This window comes from Miniopterus schreibersii (genome assembly GCF_964146895.1).
Source record: "Miniopterus schreibersii genome assembly, chromosome: 5".
NCBI lineage: Eukaryota > Metazoa > Chordata > Mammalia > Chiroptera > Miniopteridae > Miniopterus > Miniopterus schreibersii.
In genome coordinates this window covers 44,634,324-44,655,550 of record NC_138106.1, presented here as the reverse complement: position 1 = coordinate 44,655,550, position 21,227 = coordinate 44,634,324, and the positions used below count along the sequence as shown (strand labels likewise).

Genomic DNA, 21,227 nt, shown 5'->3' with positions numbered 1-21,227 from the left:
TAAGAGAACTTATATGTATATATGCATAACCCATGGACACAGACAATAGTGTGGTAAAGGCTTGGGGGGCGGATGCAGGTTGGGGGGATTAATGGGGGGAAAAAGGGGATATCTGTAATACTTTCAACAATAAAGTTAAATTAAGAATAAAATAAAATAAAATAAAGAAGGGGGGAAAAAGATGAAGGAATTTGAAAAATGGCAGGTGCAGGAATAACTCTGACCTTCCCCTGAAGTAGGTCATAAGATCCTCATGTGATCTGAGATGACCTCCCTATACATGAAGAAAAGGAACATCGCATCTCTGAAGATGGAGGGATGCTGAGAGGAGTTTGAATGAACAGGCCTTGCTAAGTTTCCTCTAATTTACCAGTATTAGCTCATATCCTATGGTTTTATCACATTTTCTTGTGACTTTCTACTCTTAGTTAAACCTAGTATAAAAACGCTCAGGTTTAACCATTTCTTTGGGTCTTCATTTCCTTATGAAGGCTTCCATGCCACAAAAAAATTAAATAAATCTCTATGCTTTTTTGCTTGTTAATTTGTCTTTTGTTACAGAGACCCTGCTCAGAACCTAGAAGAGTAGAAAATATTTTTTCCTATTCTACAAAAGCAACATTTGTTTTTTCTTCATCCATTCTGATAATCTTTGTTTTATAATTGGGCTACTTAATCTAACATTTAATTGATAAAATATTTGGGTTCATTTATACCATATTACTATCTGTGTTCTTTTTGCCCCACCTATAACACGTTTTTATTTGCTCTTTTCTTTCAGTTTTCTTTCTTAAAAAAATATGTCTCTGTTGATTTCAGAGAGAGGAAGGGAGAGGGAGATAGAAACATCAATGATGAGAGAGTCATTGATTGGCTGCCTCCTGCATGACCCCCACTGGGGGTTGAGCCCACAACCTGGGCATGTGCCCTGACGGGGAAATGAACTGGAATCTCCTGGATCATAGGTTGATGCTCAACCACTGAGCCACGCTGGCTGGGCTCAATTGTATTTCTTGCCCTCTATTAGGTAAGTAGTTATACATCATTTTATTCTCTTAATGGTTACTCAGATCTGTACTGCTGCTCCATTCAGTAGGTACTAGCCAAATGTGACTATTTAAATTTAAAATTCTAATACACGTTCCCTTATACTTCAGTATATTAATGTTGGTGGTGATGATAGTTAATATCACAGAGTGCTTACTTAATCCTCACAACAACCCTAAGAGGTGGGTATACTGCTAATTTCTCCATTTTACAGATAAAGGAACTGAGATGCAGGGTGTTTAAGTAAATTACTTAATCTAATAAATGATAGAGACTGGATTTCTAGTTAGAGCCTGTGTCTTATTTCACTTACATGATATTTTCCATGGATTTGGGTTTAATAAAAATGGAGATTGGGTAAAGTTGTGCAATCTGTAATCTCTTTATGGCATTTCCAGACACATCGAGGATACAGTGTTTGCCCTAAAATAGAAAGAATAAAGAAACACAAATGAACCAAATATTTCAAGTATAGCAAAGGTACATTTCCTACAGGTACAGAATCTGAACTATGTTTGGATCCTGTTCACTTTAAGCAAACTTGTCATTTCTGTTAGCAAATTAAATAAAGACAATGAATAATGACTACGAATAATTAATTTCCCATTCTCAAACATTACATTTAAAAAGGAATGAAAATACAGTTCCCTTACTCTTAGCTTTTATAGATCAGTAATCTCTCAAAATGGCAACCAATATGGGGTTCCTATCTTTTATTTTGCTGAAGGGAATTAAAAAAAATCCTAAGCTACCATTTTACCATAACCATCATCTCATAAAAGAATATACGCTCAATAAGAAGAAGCCTAGAATAAAGGAGAACTTTTAAAATGGAATAAATTTTAAATTTATAAAACCTCACTACCACTACTCTTTTTCCTCATTTTACTGGGGAACTAGCAAAAACTTTATCACACTGACATTTGGGAAACTCAGTTCTAGATTTAAGACACTTTTCTGACATGCTTAAATTCACTGATATTAACTGATTATAACACAGAGAATAAAATAAGAATCTAAGAGTCCATAATGGTATAGATGATAGGTGATGATGACAGATGATAAACAGATAGATAGATGGTAGGTAGGTAGGTAGGTAGGTAGGTAGATAGACAGATGATAGATAGGCCACATAGTCACTAGCCAAATGTGACTATTTAAATTTAAAATTCTAATACATGTTGCCTTATACTTAAGTATATTAATGTTGGTGATGATAGTTAATATCACAGAGTGCTTATTTAATCCTCACAACAACCCTAAGAGGTGGGTATACTGTTAATTTCTCCATTTTACAGATAAAGCAACTGAGATGCAGGGAGGTTAAGTACATTACTTAACCTAATAAGTGAGAGATTTAAAAAAAGCTTATCTATCTATCATCTATCTATCTATCTATCTATCTATCTATCTATCTATCTATCTATCTATCTATCTATCTATCTATCATCTATCTATCTTCATCATCATCATCATCTATCTATCTGTTTATCATCTATCATCATCACCTATCATCTATACCATTATGGAATCTTAGATTCTTATTTTATTCTCTATGTTATAATCAGTTAATATCATTTATTTTAATTATCCAGATGTGGCCTTTGGAGGATCCTACAGGTTGGTTTCTTTGTCTTTTTGACACATCCTTATTATTTTGAAAGCACTTTCTAATTTTTTAGAACAGAATATGTTCTAGGCTCATCTTGTACCTTCCTGGTCTCAGGCCTTCAAGGGGTTCTAGATTTTTTCTTCAAGGAGTTCTGCATTTTTTAAAATGGAGAATGAGAGTTTAAAGTCAAGTTCTAGGCACTAGATATTTTCATTGTTTAATGAGGAGTCATCATTTTTAGGGGAGAGTGCAAGGAAACATACAGATATGTATATACACACCTCTATTGCTTCATCTATTCATATTAGGATGAATGGTATTATATTTGTAACTCTAATTCCAATTCAATTATTATAGTTCAGTCTACCCTCTCCCCTTTCCATATTTCTAAAATCACTTCTCTAACAGTAAGAAACCTGGCTCTCATTATTGTCAATATATTAGTTTGCTAAACTCTAGAATACACATTTGTTTCACAACTGTTAGCTCATACCTCTCTGAAAAACAAATGTAGAGTTCAATATTTGCTTACAGGTCTTTTTGTATTTAGCCTGTGGTTCAGGATTATTAGGATTAAGACTCTCCTCCCCTCCCTTCCTCTCTTTAATGCAGTTATTTATTTGAAATCTAGTTAGATTAATTTAGTTCCTGTTAGTATATCATTTTGCATTCCATCACCTTCCCTTTTTACTTTTTTAAATATATAAAATGTTAACATAGTTCTAAAAGTCAACATTATATAAAAAGGTATACCTGAAGAAATGTCACACATCCATCCCTTCTACCTCATTCCCAATCTCCCATCCTTTCCACCTCTTCCTCTGTAGGTAACCAATCTCATTAGTTTCTAATTTATTATGTCTATATCTTATTTTTGTGTGAATTGTGTATACATAGCTTTTGTCCATTTTTCTATTAGATTTTTAAATCTCTATTTCCTTAATTTTTAAGAGTTCTTTATATATTTGGAATATCAGCCCTTTGCTGATATTCCAAATTTTTTCTGTCAGTTGTTTTATGACCTTGGTAATATAGTGTTTTCCAATAGTTTTTGGAAAAGTTTTTTTTTGCCAAGTAAAATTCATTTTTATTTTTAATATGGTCAAATTTATCAGTCTTTTATTAAAGCATCTGAATTTAAATTCATGGTTAAAAACTTGCACTATGACCAAGTTATATTTTCTTCTGTCAATAGTATTAGAGCCAACTTTTGTGTATGGTATGAAGTATGGTTTTAATTAAATTAGCTAATTAATTAATTATTTTCCAGTTGTCCCAGCAGTATTTATCAAAAAGTCTTTTATTAAAAGCCCCAGTGACTGGAGATTGCACCTTCGTCATATACTGTATTTTCATATGTATTTGGGTCTTTCCTGGATTCTCTTTTCTATTCTACTGGTCTGTTTGTCTATTCATGTGTCAGTACCATACTGTTTTAATTAAAAAGAGTTTATATAGTATGCTTTAATATTTGGCAGGGCTGGAATCCCCTGTAGCTTTTTTGTGTTGTTCTCGCTTTTCACAAAAACTTCAATTTGACTTGTCAAGCCCCATAAAAAAACTGGTAGGTTATTTTTTACTGGGGTTGTGTTCATATATAAATTATCTTAGACAGAAGTGACAGCTTTACAATATTAAGTTGTGTTAGTTAAGGACAAGGGATGTTTTTCCATTTCTTCAAGTCTAATATTCTATCTTCCAGGAGTTTCTTATAGATTTCTCATATAAGTCTGCATATCTCTTATTAAATTTACTAAGTATTTTATATTCTATTTCTTATATTATAAATGGTTTTTATCTATCATTATCTTCTTACTGGTTATTATTCATGTAAATGAAGGCTATTCATTTCTGCATATTAATTTTGTATACTGCTACTTTAGTTTTTATTTTCTTTCATTTTATAATACCCTTTAATTTCATACATTTATAATTTATTTTAGAAAATAAATTTTATAACAGATTGTATGTTTTCCCAGGTATACTATATTATCTAAAAATATAGTTTTACTTCTTTTCCAATTCTTATGTTTCTAATTGATTTTTCTTGTCTAAAGCACTAATACCTTGTATACAATGAATATGTTAAGTAGTACTGGAGCTAATGGACATCCTTGCTTAGTTCCTCATCATAATGGAATTGCCTCGTGTTTCTCCCATTTAAGGATTTAACACTAAGAATATCCATCCATCTATTTCAATCTCTCTCCAGTTTTCTTTATCAAAAATAATACCAATCTCTGTATTTTTGAGCCCCCTACCCCCCAAAAAGGTATTAAATCCTACCAGAACTTTTTTGGTATCTATGAATACATGATTTTTCTCTTTAGATCTGTTAATGTGGTAGATCACATTAATGGATTTCCTAACAGTGAGCTGACTTTAAAATCCTTTAATTCCATTTGCTTATGGTATATTGTTTTTGTAAGGTGGTACTGGATTCTGTTTGCTAAAATATTTAACACTTTCGCATTAATATTTTTAAGTGATATTATCTATGATTTTTCCTGTACTCATCAGGTTTAGGTATCAATATTATACAGTACTTGCTTCACAAAAAGTATGCTCTTGAACAGTTTATGAAGTTTTATGACAATCTAACCTCTGCAGGTTTGGTAGAATTCTCCCTGTGAAGTCATTGGGGTCTGGTGCTTATCTGGGGGTAGTTCCTTGATAACTTACTCTATTTCTTCTAAAGAAATCTTTCCATCTCTGAAATTTTCCATTTCTAATAGGTCAGTATTATATTCTCTTAGAAAATTATCCATCTCAACTAAGTTTTAAAATTTATTTATGTAAAGATATCCAAAGTAGTCTTTTATGATTTCATAATAATTCAATGATTATGTCCCATTATCAGTTCCTATTTCTATTATTTGTATTTTTTCCTTTGAATAAAAATCAGATTAGCTAGTGTTAAATTTTTTTTAGATCTTGTTTTTCCATTCTCTACCTTATTAATTTGTTTTAAAAACTTATTTTTATTATAAAAAGAATATATGCAAGTGACAAAAAAATAAGTAGCTCAGAAAGAATATAAAATTAAAGGTATAAGTGCTCTTTCTCCCCCAAACACCAGGAGGACTGTCAGTTGATTTTTAAAGAGCTTGATTGTGGCATAACTGACATACAATAAACTGCATGCATTTAAAGTACAGGCATACCTCATTTTACTGGGCTATGCTTTATTATACTTTGCAGATAATATATTTTCATTAATATCAAGGCAACAGCAGAAAGATTACAACTTGCTGAATGCTCAGATGATGATTAACATTTTTTAGCAATAAAGTATTTTAAAATTAAGGTACATACATTATTAAAACATAATGCTATTGTACACTTAATAGACTACCTTATAGCATAAAGTTAACTTTGATATACACTGGGAAACCAAAAATTTGGTGTGACTTGCTTTATTTAAGTATTTACTTTATTGTGGTGGACTGAAACCAAACCGGCAATATCTGTGACATATGCCTGTATACAATCTGCTAAGTTTTTAAAATTTTATTTGATTTGTTTTATTGATTTCAGAGAGAGGAAGGGAAAGGGAGAGAGAGAGAGAGAAACATCAATGATAAGAGAGTCAAAGATCGGCTGCCTCCTGCACACCCCCCATTGGGGATCGAGCCTGAAACCTGGGCATGTGCCCTGACCAGAAATCGAATCTCAATCTTCTGAATCATAGGTTGATGCTCAACCGCTAAGCCACACCAGCTGGGGAAATCTTTTTTTTAAAATCCTCACCCAAGGATATGTGTTTCTTAATTTTTTTTTTTTAATTTTTTTTTTAGAGAGAGAAGGGAGAGGGGAGAAAGGAGAAGGGAGAGAGTAGACTGATGTGAGAAACACTGATTGGTTGCTTCCCGCACACGCCCTGACCGGGGATTGAACCTGTAATCTTTTGGTGCACCAGATGACATTCCAACCAACTAAGCCACCCAGCCAAAGCACAATCTGATAAATTGTTTCCCCCCCATAGAGTAGAGGGGGGCGTGGGGGGGGGAATGGAGGGAGGGAAGGAGAGGGAGAGAAAGAGAAACATTGATCTGAGAGAAATCGATCAGCTGCTCCCCGCATGCACCCCCCAACTGGGGCCAGGGATCGAACTCGCAACTGAAGTATGTGCCCTTGACCAGAATCGAACCCGAGACCCTTCAGTCCTTGGGCCGATGCTCCAAACACTGAGCCAAACTGGCTAGGGCCAATCTGATAAGTTTTGACATTCCTAAACATCATCAACACAATCAAGATAATAAACATATTCACCACCAAAAGTTTCCTTATCCCTCTTTGTAATCTCTCTCTCCCCTCCCCAAGCAACCACTAGTCTGTTTTCTGTCATTATAGTGTGACATTTCTAAAACTTTATAGAAGTAGAATTATTCAATATGTATTCCACTTAGCATAACTATTTTGCGATTCATCCATTTCATTGTGTATAGCAATAGTTTATTTCCTTTTATTGCTGAGTAATATTGTATTACATGGATATACTACACTTTATCCATTTGTCAGTTGAGGGACATGTGGGTTGTTTCCAGTTTTTGTCCATTACAAACAAAGCTTCTATGAAAATTCATATACAAGTCTTTGTATGAACATGTGCTTTCTTTTCTCCTAGGTAAATAAATACCTAGAAGAGGATTATATGTTAGATACATGCTTAAACTGTTTTTTCAAAATGGTTGTAGCATTTTATATTCCCATCTAGAAGTGTATGACAGTTCCAATTGCTCCATGTCTCTGTTGAAACTTGTCAGTTTTAAAAAATTTGACCATTCTAATGAATGTATAATGGCACCTCATTATGATTTCAATGTTTATTTCCCTAATGAATGGTTATTATGTTGAGTATCTTTTCATGGGCTTTCTGGTCATTTGTGTATCTTTTTTAGAGAAATGTCTTTTCAAATCCTTTGCCAATTTTTAAATTGGGATACTTGTCTTTATTATTGTGTTGTAGTAAGAGTTCTATACATATTCTGTATATAGGTCTGTTATGAGATATATGATTTGAAAATATTTTCTCCTAGTATGTGGCTTGTATCTTTTCAAGAGCAGTAGTTTTTTTTTTGTGTGTGTTTTTTTTTTTTTTATGAAGTCCAATTTATCATTTTTTTCTTTTATAGATTGTTTTTGGTATATTACCTTAGAAATTCTTGCCAAACCCAAAGTCATGTAGGTTTTTTCCTATTTTCTTCTAGATGGTTTATAGTTTTATGACCTATTTTGAGTTAATTTTTTACATGGTATGAGGTGTGGCTAGTCAATCGTTCCAGCACCATTTGTTGAAAGACTATCTCTTCCTCCACTGAATTGCTTTTGTACCTTTATCCAGGGTTATTCATACATATGTTGGTTTACTTAAGGGTTCTCTAGTATGTTCTACTGATCTACTTGTCTGTCATCATGCCAGTACCACACCTGATTACTGTATTTTTATAGTCTTAAAACTGAGCACCGTGCCTGGCCGGGCAGGGCTCAGCGGTTGAGTGTCGACCTGGGATCCAGGCGATCCGGGTTTGATTCCGGGTCAGGGCACATGCCCTGGTTGCAGGCTTGATCAATGACTCTCTCATCATTAATGTTTCTCTCTCTCTCTCTCTCTCTCCCTCTCCTTTCCTCTCTCTGAAATCAATAAAGATATATTAAAAAAAAAAAATTTGAGCACCGTGAGTCCTTCATTTTTGTTCTTCAAGGGTGTTTCGACTATTCTAGATCTTTTGCATTTCCATATAAACTTTAGAATTTGCACGTCAATTTCTACAAAAAGGTCTGGTGGGAACTTGATTGGGGTTGTACTGAGTCTAAAGCTCAATTTGGAGAGAAATGACATCTAAACAATATTGAGTCTTCAATCCATGAACATGGTGCATCTCTTCATTTATTTAGGTCTTTAATTCACTCAGCAATGCTTTGTAGTTTTCAGTATATTGGTTTTAAATACCTTTTGTCAGCTTTATCTCTAAATGTTTAATATTTTTTGATGCCACTGTAAATAATATTGCTTTCAAAATTTCAATTTATGAGTGGTCTGGTATACAGAAATACAACTGATTTTTGTATCTGTCAATGTTGCTAAATTTATTAGTTTTAGTAGCTTTAAAAATTTTTTTTTACTTTGGCCAGACTGTGGGGGGATAGAGAGAGAGCAGTAGAGAAGGAGGGGGGGAGGGGAGAGAGAGGGGGGCGAGGGGAGGAGAGAGAGGGGGGAGGAGAGAGAGAGAGAGAGAGAGAGAGAGAGAGAGAGAGAGAGAGAGAGAGAAACATCAATGTGAGACAGAAACATGCCTCCCATATGCACCCTGACTGGTAGTCGAACCTGAAACCCAGGTAATATATGCCCTGACTGGGACTCAAACCTGCAACCTGTGATGCTCCAACCAATTGAGTCACACCAGCCAGGGCTCTAGTAGCTTTTTCCCCTACTGGTAGATTCTATCCAATTTTTTATATAGACCGTCATGTCATCTTCAAATAAAGACAATTTTACTTCTTCCTTTACAACCTGGATGACGTTTATTTCTTTCTCTTGCCTTACTGTACTGGCTAGAAACTCTAATATAATGTTAAAAACAAGTGGTGAGAATGCATATCCTTGACATATTTTTGATCTTAGGAGGAAAGCCTTATGTTTTTTTTTTAAAATCATTAAGTATGATGATAGCTGTAGGTTTTCTTGGAATGCTGTTTATCAGTTTGAGGAGGTTCTCTTCTATTCTTAAGTTTGCGGAAAGTTTTAATCAAGAATGAATGTTGATTTTTGTCAAATCCTTTTCCTGAACTATGCAGGTGATCATCTGGTCTTCCTTGTTTAGTTTAATATAACGAGTTACACTGACTGATTTTCTATTATTTAAATTTACTTTGCATTCACTGGATAAACACTACTTGGTCATGACATATTATCTTTTTTATATACTGTTAGATTCAATTTGCTAAAATTTTGTTTAGAATTTTTGCATCTATATTCACGAGGAATATCAGTGTGCAGTTTTTGGTAATGTGTTGCCAGGTTTTGAAATCTGAGTAATGCTGGACTCTCAGAATGTTTTGGGAAGTACTCCCACCTTTTAAATTTTATGGTAGAAAATGGGTATTATTTCTTCCTTAAATGTTTGGCAGAATTTATTAGTGGAAGTCATCTTGGCCTGGGGTTTTCTTTGAAGGTTTTTAAATAAAAATAAATTTCTTTAATAGATATAGGTCTATTCAAATTATCTATTTCTACCCGAGTGAGCTTAAGTAGTTTATTTTTTCTAAGGAATTTATCCATTTCATCTAAATTGTTTAACTTAGTGGTAAATAGTTGTTTCTAATATTCTCTGATTTTTTCCTTTTAACATCTGCAGTTTCTGTCATCTCTCTCATTCCTGATATTGGTAATTTGTGTCTGTTTACAGGTTTATCAATGACTTTGATCTTGTCAAAGAACCATATTTTAACTATTGCTTTTCTGTTTTAACTCGCTTCCTCTCTGATCTTTATTATTTCCTTTGGCATACGACATAATTTCCACTTTTATTTATACTATGTGACTTGGGATTTAGTTTATTCTCATTCATTTTTTGGTGTGGAAAAAATTTTAAGGTTGTAAATTTCCTTTCATCACTGTTTTAAATGTATCTCATGAATTCTGATATGTATTATTTTCATTATTATTATTTTTTTAATCCTCATCCAAGGATATTTTCTCCATTGATTTTTCAGAGAGAGTGGAAGGGGAGGGGGAGAGAGCGAGCGAGAGTGAGAAGCATCGATGTGAGAGAGACACATCAATTGGTTGCCTCCCATATGCACCCCAACTGGGGCCAGGGTTGGAGCCTGCAAAATCGAACATGGGGCCCTTCAGTCTGAGGGCAACACTCTAACCACTGAGCAAAGCTGGCTAGGGCTATTTTAGTTATTACTTTTAAGAAATTCTGTATTTTCTCTTTCATTTAAGAGTTAACCGGTGGTTTTAAAATTTCCAGTTGTCCGGGACTTTTTGTTTTTAATTTTCTAACAACTTACAGCTTTTTTTTGCATTGTGATCTGAGTACTAATTATATTTCTATTTTGTGGAACTTCTAGGTATTTTCTTCTCCATAAGGTTTGCATAAGAAATAGCTTGCTGTGATTTGTTGTTTACTTTTTAATTTACCAGTAATTTGAAGTTTGGATAGTATCTGTCTTTCAGTTATGTTGAGGGTGTGTTTTTTGAATTTTTAATAAATTTGAAAGAAATACAACATTATAAAGAAAAACTAAAGCTACAATTTCCTTCCCTCTCTTCCCAAAGGAAAACCACTGGATAGTGCCTGTATAATACTCCTGAAGTAGGTGTATCATTCCCAAGCATGTTTTTATGTTTATTAAATATGTATCCATAAACTATATAGGCTTTGTTATTAAAAGTTTACATGAATAGTATCATACTGCATATATCCTTTGCAACTTCATGCACTCATTATAATTTTGAGGTCTATTAATGTGGATATACCTAACTAGTACATATATTAAGTTTATTCATTATAGCTGCTGTATCCCACTGCATGAATAAATAATAGTTAATTATTTACTTCCCTTTGTTGATTCCAATTTTTCACTATTATAAAGTGGTTAGTACTATGGAACATCCTTATACAGGATCCTCATGTGTGAATCTCTACCAAGATTCCAAGAAGTAGAATTTCTGAGTCATAATATATGTGCATTTAGTAGTTACTGCCCAACTGTTCTCAGAAGTTCTTTTAATTTCTATCCTCACTAACAATTATCTAAAATTTCCTATTTTCCAAAATCCTTGCCATCACTAACATTTCCATTTAAAATTTTTTTTTAATTAATCAGAATTAACCAAACATTTTATAGAAAATGTAGCATTTACACATGGAAAACTCATATGCTGAATTACTGCTTTATGTTTTGTTGGTGTATTATGGTTGAATCTTAAACAACTAGTTTTGAAGGTATAAAATAACTTGTTGATGTTTATTTTCTAGACCCAAGGAGTGTTTTAAGCATAGTACCATGTCTGGGACATACTTTGGCTTCACTTTAAAACTCCTTTAACTCAATGTCATCATACTACCCTCAAGGATGCTTTCAGATGATCTCTTCCTGTTAAAGTACTGTTGAGTATTTTTTACACTGTCTTTTATTAATTGACTCTTCAGGAGAAATTTCTATCTTGTCTCAGTTAAAAGAAATAGTATTATACTGCATATATCCTTTGCAACTTCAGCAGCAACTATACTTATCCGGAACATCTGGTTCATTTTTACTGACTGACACTGCTGATCTTAACTCCTTAATTACGCTAGATGTTGGAAACACAAGGTCTATCTCTAGTAAATGTATCAAACCTTAAAATAATAACCTCCCTCTTAAAGAGATTCATGTTATCATTTCTACCTCATTTTGTCATTCTTCTTTATCTTGTATTTTACAAGATAAATCTAGCCACCTAAAATTACTTAGTTGAATTAGTAACATTAACTAATAAATGCTGCAACATTTGTATTTTTTCAAAAATATGAATTAAAGTTTCTATCCCATCTTTCTTTCATACCATCAAGGGCATATCTACTTAGAAACTGTATTCTGGGATCATTTTGATGCTTACCTTTTCTGCTACTTCTCGCACAGACTGAACACTTGTCCCATACAGATGGTTGTTATACTGGCCAGCTTCAATGAATTTATGTTCCTGGATATCTTTTTCCATCTGTTCTCTTGAAGTCACAAAATGATAATCTCTTCCATCTACCTCATAATCTCTCTTTGGTCTAGTTGTATCTTTAATAGAAAAAACTTTAAGTGTTAAGTATTAAAAATACAACAAATCCTACTTAAATAATTGTCTTATAAAGTTCAACACACCAAAGGTTAATTTAAATTTGAAAAAGGACAATAATATGGAGGATAGAGGAATAAGTGATAAAATAACTACATAAACCATTAAAAAATGATGTTTACTTTTACCACAGCCAGTGACAAAATGTTAAGAACAATAATTAAGAACTTTCATGTGAGTTACTCACGAGGAACACATGATCCAAATTTGTCAGGAAATTCTGAGATCAAGTCATCATTTATCCTGTCTTTCATAGGTCCCAATATGATCACTGGTCGAGTGTAATTAACTATAAAGATAAATAAACTGCATGTTAAAAGGAATAAACACTAAACAAATATCAATGTATTTTATTTCACCATAGAACAAAGTATCCTTAACAGTTATGTATAATTTTTTCCCCTTTCTCCACCAATGATGCCTAACTTGCTAGTTTATAAGCCTTCACTAAGATCTTAGGCTTAAGTCAACTTCCTATTGGAAGTCAGAATTGATAATTCAACCAAGTTAAATCCAGCATTTTAGCAGATAATGTTTGTGTACATTGCGAACACCATCTCATAACAAATAAGAAAACACAGTACTATGGTTTACTGATCAGTTTTGAAGTAGAAATTGTAAGGAAGCAGATCAAAGAAGGACAAAGAAAAATTGAGTAGGAAGAAGTGATATAGTCTGGCCAGCGTGGCTCAGTGGTTGAGCCTCGACCTATGATCCAGGAGATCACGGTTTGATCATGCCCAGGTTTAGGGCTTGATCCCCAATAGGGGGTGTGCAGGAGACAGCTCATCAATGACTCTCATCACTGACGTTTCTATATCTCTCTCCCTCTCCCTTTTTCTCTGAAATCAATAAAAACATAAAAAAATATTAAAAAAGAAGAAGTGATATAATCACAGTAGTAATCTAGAAACATAATCTAATAGAAGTGTACACACTGGATTGGAAGGGACCATGCTGGAAGAGGAAAATTGGTAGTAAGAATCAGCATTAACACTGTGGTAGGAGGGATAACAAGGTGGTGATAAATAAGAAAGATATGACAGAAGAATAAACAGTTCCTAGAAACTGACTCCACAAAGCAGATAAGGAACAAAGAAAGATCAAAGATGCTTCCAAGATTCTGAATAAGGGTCGTCAGAAGGATAGTGATACTTTTATGAACAATGGAAAGAAGTTACTTAGGAAATAAAATGCCAATACAAAACCACTAGATTCTAATATACTCTGGACTAAAAACCATTTCATAAAATACATATAGTAAACTTCTACATTTATACATATAGTAAAAAAAAAAAAGTAAAATTCTAACATTTTTTTGAGGCCTGAGTTAGACCTATTTTGCAAATTAAGAAGTATATTTTTCTAGAAGATTGTAAAACATCAACAGGCTTCACAAACCTTCTTGTTGATTCACTGGTTCATAAGACAAGACATATTCTTCTTGACCACCTATTAGAAAGTTAAAATACAGATGAGAAAATCTGTAAAGATAACTAATGCTAATTTAATTCTTCATAAATCACATAAAAATTACTAGGACTTTCCTGAGAAAACAGCAAAGATGTAGAAAAAGATACTTTATAAATGATTTCTGGCAAGTTTTAGTTAAAAAAAAAAAGGTGGCAAATCACAAAGCTATAAAAGCTAAGTTTGATAAACATAAAAACAAAATGTAAATATGCCAAGTATTTAATAAGTACCTTTCTGTTATTCTGTGTCTACAGATTATTATTAGATCTATTTAAAATCTTCATTTGTGATGTTAAGTATGTGCCATTAATCTAAGAATATTAAATTTTTAAAAGATTAATACTTTAATGAGTTCTACATATATGTATATTAGGTAATTTACTGCTATTAAGAATATGAGCTTTTTTAGTCCTGCCAGGTATAACATTGAACAGAATACATACATATTTTTATAATTACAACTATTTTACAATAAAAAAATTTTAATGTAAAGGTAAAACTACTGTCACTAATTCACTGATAAAAATTCATTTAATCTAATAATTCATTTATTCAATTTTTAAAAAAATTACATTTAAAGTAAATTAAAGAAAAAGCTTTAAAGATAAAACTAAATCCTTCCCTTCGAACAAAATAAATCACACGATACTAAAGGAGATAAAATATATTTTGCTTTGATATTAAAAGTACTTTAGAATTTAGATTCTCTAACATTAAAGGTTTAAAGCTTATGCATATCTTAAAAAAGTTTAGAAATCATATCTCAACTCAATGAAAAGACCTAAAAAAGAGTTAACAATTTCAGGAGGTTTTACACACACACACACACACACACACACACACACACACACACACACACACACGTAGAAAACAAATAAGAAGGGTGTTAATTCAAGTGGTTCAATGAAAGCTATCAATAATGGATAATGTATTTAAAGATTTTCTCCTTGATCAGCAAGATTCTTTAACAATCTTTTCACTAAATTTATCAATGGTTTATATTATATGTATGCAGCTGTAGATCTTTTAAATTTATATATTGGCAAAAATATTCTTTCCTGCTTTAAAAGTATATTTCATTGTTTCAAGTTTATTATCATAATATATAAAATACATATTTACAAGCAGCTTTTAAAAGTACTGTATGTAAAAAGTAAAACAGGGTTTACATATTACCAAAAACATGCAATTTGAATATTCCACACCTAATAATTCATGCAAAGGATGAGACAGACAGTATATACTTTCATTACCTCTTTTTAGTCTATGAAAGCTACTCAACTACTCTATGGTGAGTTCTGATTATAGTAAAATGCTAAAATATATGAAATCACATTCTCATACCAAAAAGGAAAATTATTAAGTAACTATTATGCAGAAAAAATAACCAATCAAATGAATGAGGATTAAAAGTATATACTGTCAACATGAGAAATAGTAGGAACTGATATAACAGGATGGACCGTTTGAGCAGCCATACTCATCTGTAATCAAGATTACTTTCATATTAGAGAGCAGTAAAAAAAAAAGTTAGAAAAGAAATTTTAATTTTTAAGGTGCTAGAACTGACAATATTCATGTACTCTCCCTCCTCCCATGCCCAAATCTGTTTAAAAACTTCACATGCTTGAAGAGTTCACTTAATAATATACAGTAAACCCTTGAACAACTTGGAGGGTTAGGGATGCTGAGTATCCACGCAATTGAAAATCTGCATATAACTTCTGACTCCTAGTAGCCTACTGTTAACTAGAAGCCTTACAGATAACATAAACAGTTGATTAACACATTATTTTTTATGTTATATGTATTATATATATTGTAAGAGTACTTACTGTAAAGTAAGCTTGAGAAAAGAAAATGTTAAGAAAATCATAAAAAAGAAAATACATTTACAGTATTGAAAAAAATTCATGTATAAGTCAACCCATGCAGTTCAAAGCCATGTTGTTCAAGGGTCAACTGTACCACCTAGAATGTAACACAAGACATCTAAAATAAAAATCAGTATTATGGTCTGAGAAGCTGTTGAAAATTTTTCCTACACCATTTCTTATATTCAACAAAGTCTGGAGATAAACAATAATTTGACCTAGACCAGTACCGGCGACACAATAAAAAAGGAATAAAGCCAATTATAATTTAGCATTACTGAAAAATATTTTAATGCTCATGTTAAAACAAAGTACTAAAGAAAATTTAACTAGATATTTACTTCTTTTAAAGATACACACAGATACACATATATGTACTATGTTCACAAATAGCACTGTATGTAAAAAGGATTTTAGTATTTTGTTAAAATTTTGGACAGTAACTTCTGTACACATGGTATGATTTTATTTTTCAAGTTTTCTAAATTGTAGTTGGCTTTCCCTGATTTTAAAAGATTAAGTATCTAATTTTCAGTTTTTAGGAAACATCACTAAGGGAAAAAAACCCCCAAAGAATATATATTACTTGAGATTACAAAAGAAGAAGTAACTTAAAACACTTACGGTAACTACTTTCACTATCGCTGGCATTAGAAGTTACATGCTCTGAAATTGCAGGACAATGAAAAAAATAAAGAAAACACAGTGTCATGAGTTTTAAAAGAGCAAATTATCAAAATAAACATAAGGTGACATTACAAAATGTTGAGATATAAACCACACATGCCCTATAAATTTTAAAAAAGCATTTTTGTTTTTCTTTGAAAAGTTTAATTTTTTCAAATAAATATGAATTAGCAAGAAAAAAACCCCCTGTAATTAAGAAAAATGCCTCATTTTTGTACAAGTTTATGAACAAAGAGGTCAAAGTGATCCTAAATTGGTCCAACTGTAGAGGTAAAACCCCAGAAGAGAAAATGGCACCATTTAACTTAGTTTACAAAACAATAATGATTGACAAAGGAGGAAGTTATATTTGAGCAAACAGATGCATCCATTTTAATGGATGTTTTAAAAAATAAATGATCTTGCTTTAAAGTTCAGCTTCTTTCTTGTTCCTGAAAAAATGAAAATCCATGTTCCTGAGCTCATATAGATAAAGCATTTTAGATGTCAGATTCAGACGCCCCAATAAAAGTCAAATGGAAAGGAATTCTAGAAGGTGGGATTATTTTTGAAAATAGATCAATATTTCTGAGAAACTCTGCTTTGATGAAATTGACAATGGCTGCTTTGCAAAACAAAAAAGATAAAGCAAATATGCCCAGTTGCAAATTGCCTGGCCCCTCCTGAAAGTGACCCCATTTCATAACTTGATTGTTCAGTAAACAGCATGCACTCTTCTCATGTGAATGTAATCTCAGGTGTTCTCTCTCAATAAATGGTTCCCTTGAATATAAAAGGTAATTTTATTTATAAAAACTAAAACCCAAAATTTTCCCAGAGAGGAAAATCTAAAGTTTTTATGTCAGGAAAAAGAAAAGAGGAGGAAAAAGTTTCAGGAGAAATTATCTGCTGTACCATACCACCCACAGAATCTCCTAAAATCAAGTAGCACTACTGAAAACTTCAGAGAATGGTAACACTTAAGATTTCAAATAAAGATAACAGTTCTTAAATTGTTGTCATAGTAAAAAAATAAGTATGTTATTCTAACTTGCAAAGATATAACTTTCTTAATCAGATTATGTGTATTTTAAATAAAACAGAAACATTAAAAATTATAATTTATAACAAGAACATGTAAAATGGTGGTTTTTAAAAGTTTATACTTAAAAATTTCTTCCCATGTTGCCACATTAACCTCAAAACAATTATTCTAAATTCTTGTATAATATTCTATTGGGCTGATCAGTCATGATTTACCTTACTACTTATTCTTTATAGACATTTTAGTTTGCTTTAAACTGTTTTCCACAAACATTAACAAATGATCATAAATGCCTCCATTTATATAGCTTTTTATCTGTTGTCCTATATCCTTAAAATTCATTCCCAGAGGCAGGAATGCCAAAAAAAAGTTCTTAAATTTCTATTAGGGCTGATATTACACTCTACAATCTCTAATATGTAAAGAAAGAAACATTAGTTTCTGCAATGGAATGAAAGGAGGGGGAGAGTAAGTGGGAGTATAGAAGAAATAATACCAACCATGAGTTGATAACAGAAGCTGGGTGAGAAAGAATACTCTGGGTTTATTTATTATTATTGAATATGTCTGACATGTTAAATAATAAAAAGTTAAAGTTACTACAATCTCTTTTGTATCTTTTCTGGGGTTTTCTCCTATTCATTTTGAGATAGTTCTCGAAGATTACCAGTAGCTATTCTACAATAAAATCCTGCTCCTCAAAGTACAGCCCCTGGAAAAGCATGATCATCATTGCTTGGGAATTTATTGAAAAGGTAAAATCCTTTTTTCCTGATAATTAAAACTAATCTTTTTCAAGGCACTTCATCAAAGATGTTCAAATATCCAATAAACATATATAAATGTGTTCACACTTTTACTTAACAGGGAAATGCAAATTAAAACCACAATGAATACCTTTACCATCCACCAGAATGGCTATGATGAAAAACAAAAACAAAATGGATATGCCAAACATGGAGAAGGTCATGCAGCAACTGGAACTCATATACTTGGGGTGGGTAAATTGGTACAATCACTTTGGAAAGCTCCTTGGCAGTGCCCACTAAAGCTGAACATACATATATCTATGACCCAGCAATTCCTTTCCTAGTTATTTCCCCAACAGAAAGACACATATATATGCTCACCAAAACACATACAAGAAATGTTCAAAGCAACAATATTTAAAATAGCTCTAAATACATTTATTTAGAAATCTGAGACTATGTAGAGTTTCATGTTTTATTTTTTCACTTATATTGTGAACAATTTTCCATGTTATAATGATTTTCAATGGTTATATAATATTACAAAGTACGGATAACTTCATTAACCACTCCTTAACTGTAAGACATTCTAGGATGATTTCAATTTTTGAGGGCTGTAATTTCAAAATAATATTAAACATCCTGACATATAAACTTTTATCTCTATCTATGATTACATTCTTAGGATATATTCCTTGAAGGGGAATTATCAGTAGGTCAAAAGATAAGCTTTTCCAGAAAGGCTGTACCAATTTACACTCCCAATAGTAATATGCTAAAAGTAGTCACTGTATAGAACCTTCTCCATCATTGGGTGATTCTTTAAAAGAAAAGTTTACCGAGGTGATGGGTAAAACATCATTTTGTTTATTGATTATTAGAAACACTAAACACTTCTATACGCTTATTTCATTTGTTTCTTTTGAGCATTCTTTTCATATCCTTTTTCCAGTTTTCTAACAGAGTTAGTCTGTTTCTTTTTATCTGTTAGAAATTTATAGTGTAAGGATATTATCCCTTTGACATACATGGCATAAATATATTCTTCAAGTTTTAATTTTTATTTCATTTATGATGTTTGATGACCACAATAATTTCAAATCTCTCTAAGTCTCACCATTCTATCAAACATTTCTTCCTGAGAATGCATCATGTCTTTTCTCTTTGCACTCTTGAAATACTACATATCATCAATCTCAAGCAATACTACTATTTTTACACTTACTCTAAACACAAATGAAAATAAGTCTGGTTTTGGAATCTGAGAGCTCTGCACAAATCTGCTAAAATAAGTCTTTAAGATGAGAAGAAAGGAAAGAGATATGATGGGAAACCTGTGTGCCTAACAGGAAGTTTTTGAGAGGTTCCACAAAATATAAAGCTATAAAAACTGAGCTGTGTACAAAATAGGTACAAACCTTGTCTTAAACTGCATGTCATAGTTTTACTTCTGAGCACCCGTAATAGCCCTCCTGAACAGTATTTCTTTTAGTCTCTGTTAAAGGAAACTTAACCAGTATTTTCTTCCTTAACTTTTTCAAAATTGCCTTCTTAAAGCATAAAATCTGCACAGGTTTCTATTTCTAGCTTTCTACAAGCTATGATGATTTAGTTGCATTCTCCCACATTTCCATTATATTTTAATTAATTCTGTTAGTCAAAATTAGGTTTGGAAAGATAATTTCTCTCATTATTTCCTCTACTGTCAACAGGGAAAATCAACAATTTGATTCTCTTCTTTGTAGAATCACTAAATTCATGTCTATGAAAAGTATTCTAGGGTATCACTTTTTTGCAAATGCACATTTTTCTTGATATTCAGTGTTACTTCACACCTCTTCAACAGGTTTGTTTCTCTGGAATAATTTATCCTTCTGTTCTTAGCCTCTTGCTGAGTTCTGTTCCAACAAGGCTTGATGAATACCTATATGAGGTCACATTTATTTTCTTATATTAAAATCTCACAGGATTTTGTTTAGTTTATTCCCCATGTTCTGAACTTTAAATAACTGAGGCCTCAAATGTTCTTGACCCATCCCCTTTTCCAGTATTTTCTACTGTGCAATAACAGGCACCTTTTCAACTGCTAGTCATTTGTTTTATGTAATAACCTCCATCATATCCAGTATTATAATTTTACTGATATTTTTGTTTCCTTCAACATTTTCCAAATAAAATCTTCTTGATGTGATCATCAAGTTACTAGGTGAATATATTCTTTCAGTTTCTGGGAAATGAAGCACAGAAACCTACCATTCAAAGGATCTTAAGTCATTGCCTAGAAAAATTTAAATTCTTTTCTAAATTACATTGTCTGGTACTCAGTTGCTGTTTTTCATTTGTTTCTCTTCCCAAGTCCCAATCCTCAATTAAAATGAGAGATAAAATTATGATTTGGTCAAAATGCAATTATCATTTACCATAACAATATCAATATGGGAACTAAATTCTTCATTTAGTTCATTTTTTAATGAGTTTTCCTTAGGTCCCCAATGACTCAACAGATAATAAAAATCTATGGGTACATAGGCTGATCCATACCACCTCTAAAACATGTTATCATTCTCAAAATAAATTCTATAGCATTAAGAATCTGTGCAGCTCTGGCTGGTGTGGCTAAGTTGGTTGGAGCATCCTCCCGTGCACCGAAGGGTCATGGATTCGATTTCTAGTCAGGGCACATACTTAGGTTGCAGGTTCGATCCCTGGCCCCAGTTGGGGCATGTGCAGGAGGCAACTGATCAATGTTTCTCTCTCTCTCTCTCAAAAAAAGAAAAAAAAAAGGATCTGTGGAAATGTTTTGAAGATTTTCACAAGGGTGCCACTAGTGATAGTAAATTTGTGGGCTCTTGCCAAATCCAACAGGCACATACAAAAATAATAAAGTGTGTCTAATAAAAATAATTACATATAAAGC

General features: G+C 32.2%; 1 protein-coding gene across 9 annotated transcripts in view; it reads right to left on the bottom strand.

The window, feature by feature from the left end:
* The window catches only part of DLG1 (discs large MAGUK scaffold protein 1), a gene marked incomplete at its 5' end in the record, with an annotated part of 224,257 nt that overhangs the window by 9,791 nt on the left and 193,239 nt on the right, over window positions 1-21,227 (bottom strand). For all 9 annotated transcript variants that reach the window (XM_081137784.1, XM_081137780.1, XM_081137783.1 and 6 more), the window contains 5 exons: window positions 1,361-1,470; window positions 12,273-12,445; window positions 12,691-12,792; window positions 13,905-13,955; window positions 16,475-16,516. In XM_081137784.1, coding sequence (XP_080993910.1) covers window positions 1,361-1,470; window positions 12,273-12,445; window positions 12,691-12,792; window positions 13,905-13,955; window positions 16,475-16,516 — 478 coding nt within the window. The remainder of the gene's footprint in view (window positions 1-1,360; window positions 1,471-12,272; window positions 12,446-12,690; window positions 12,793-13,904; window positions 13,956-16,474; window positions 16,517-21,227) is intronic.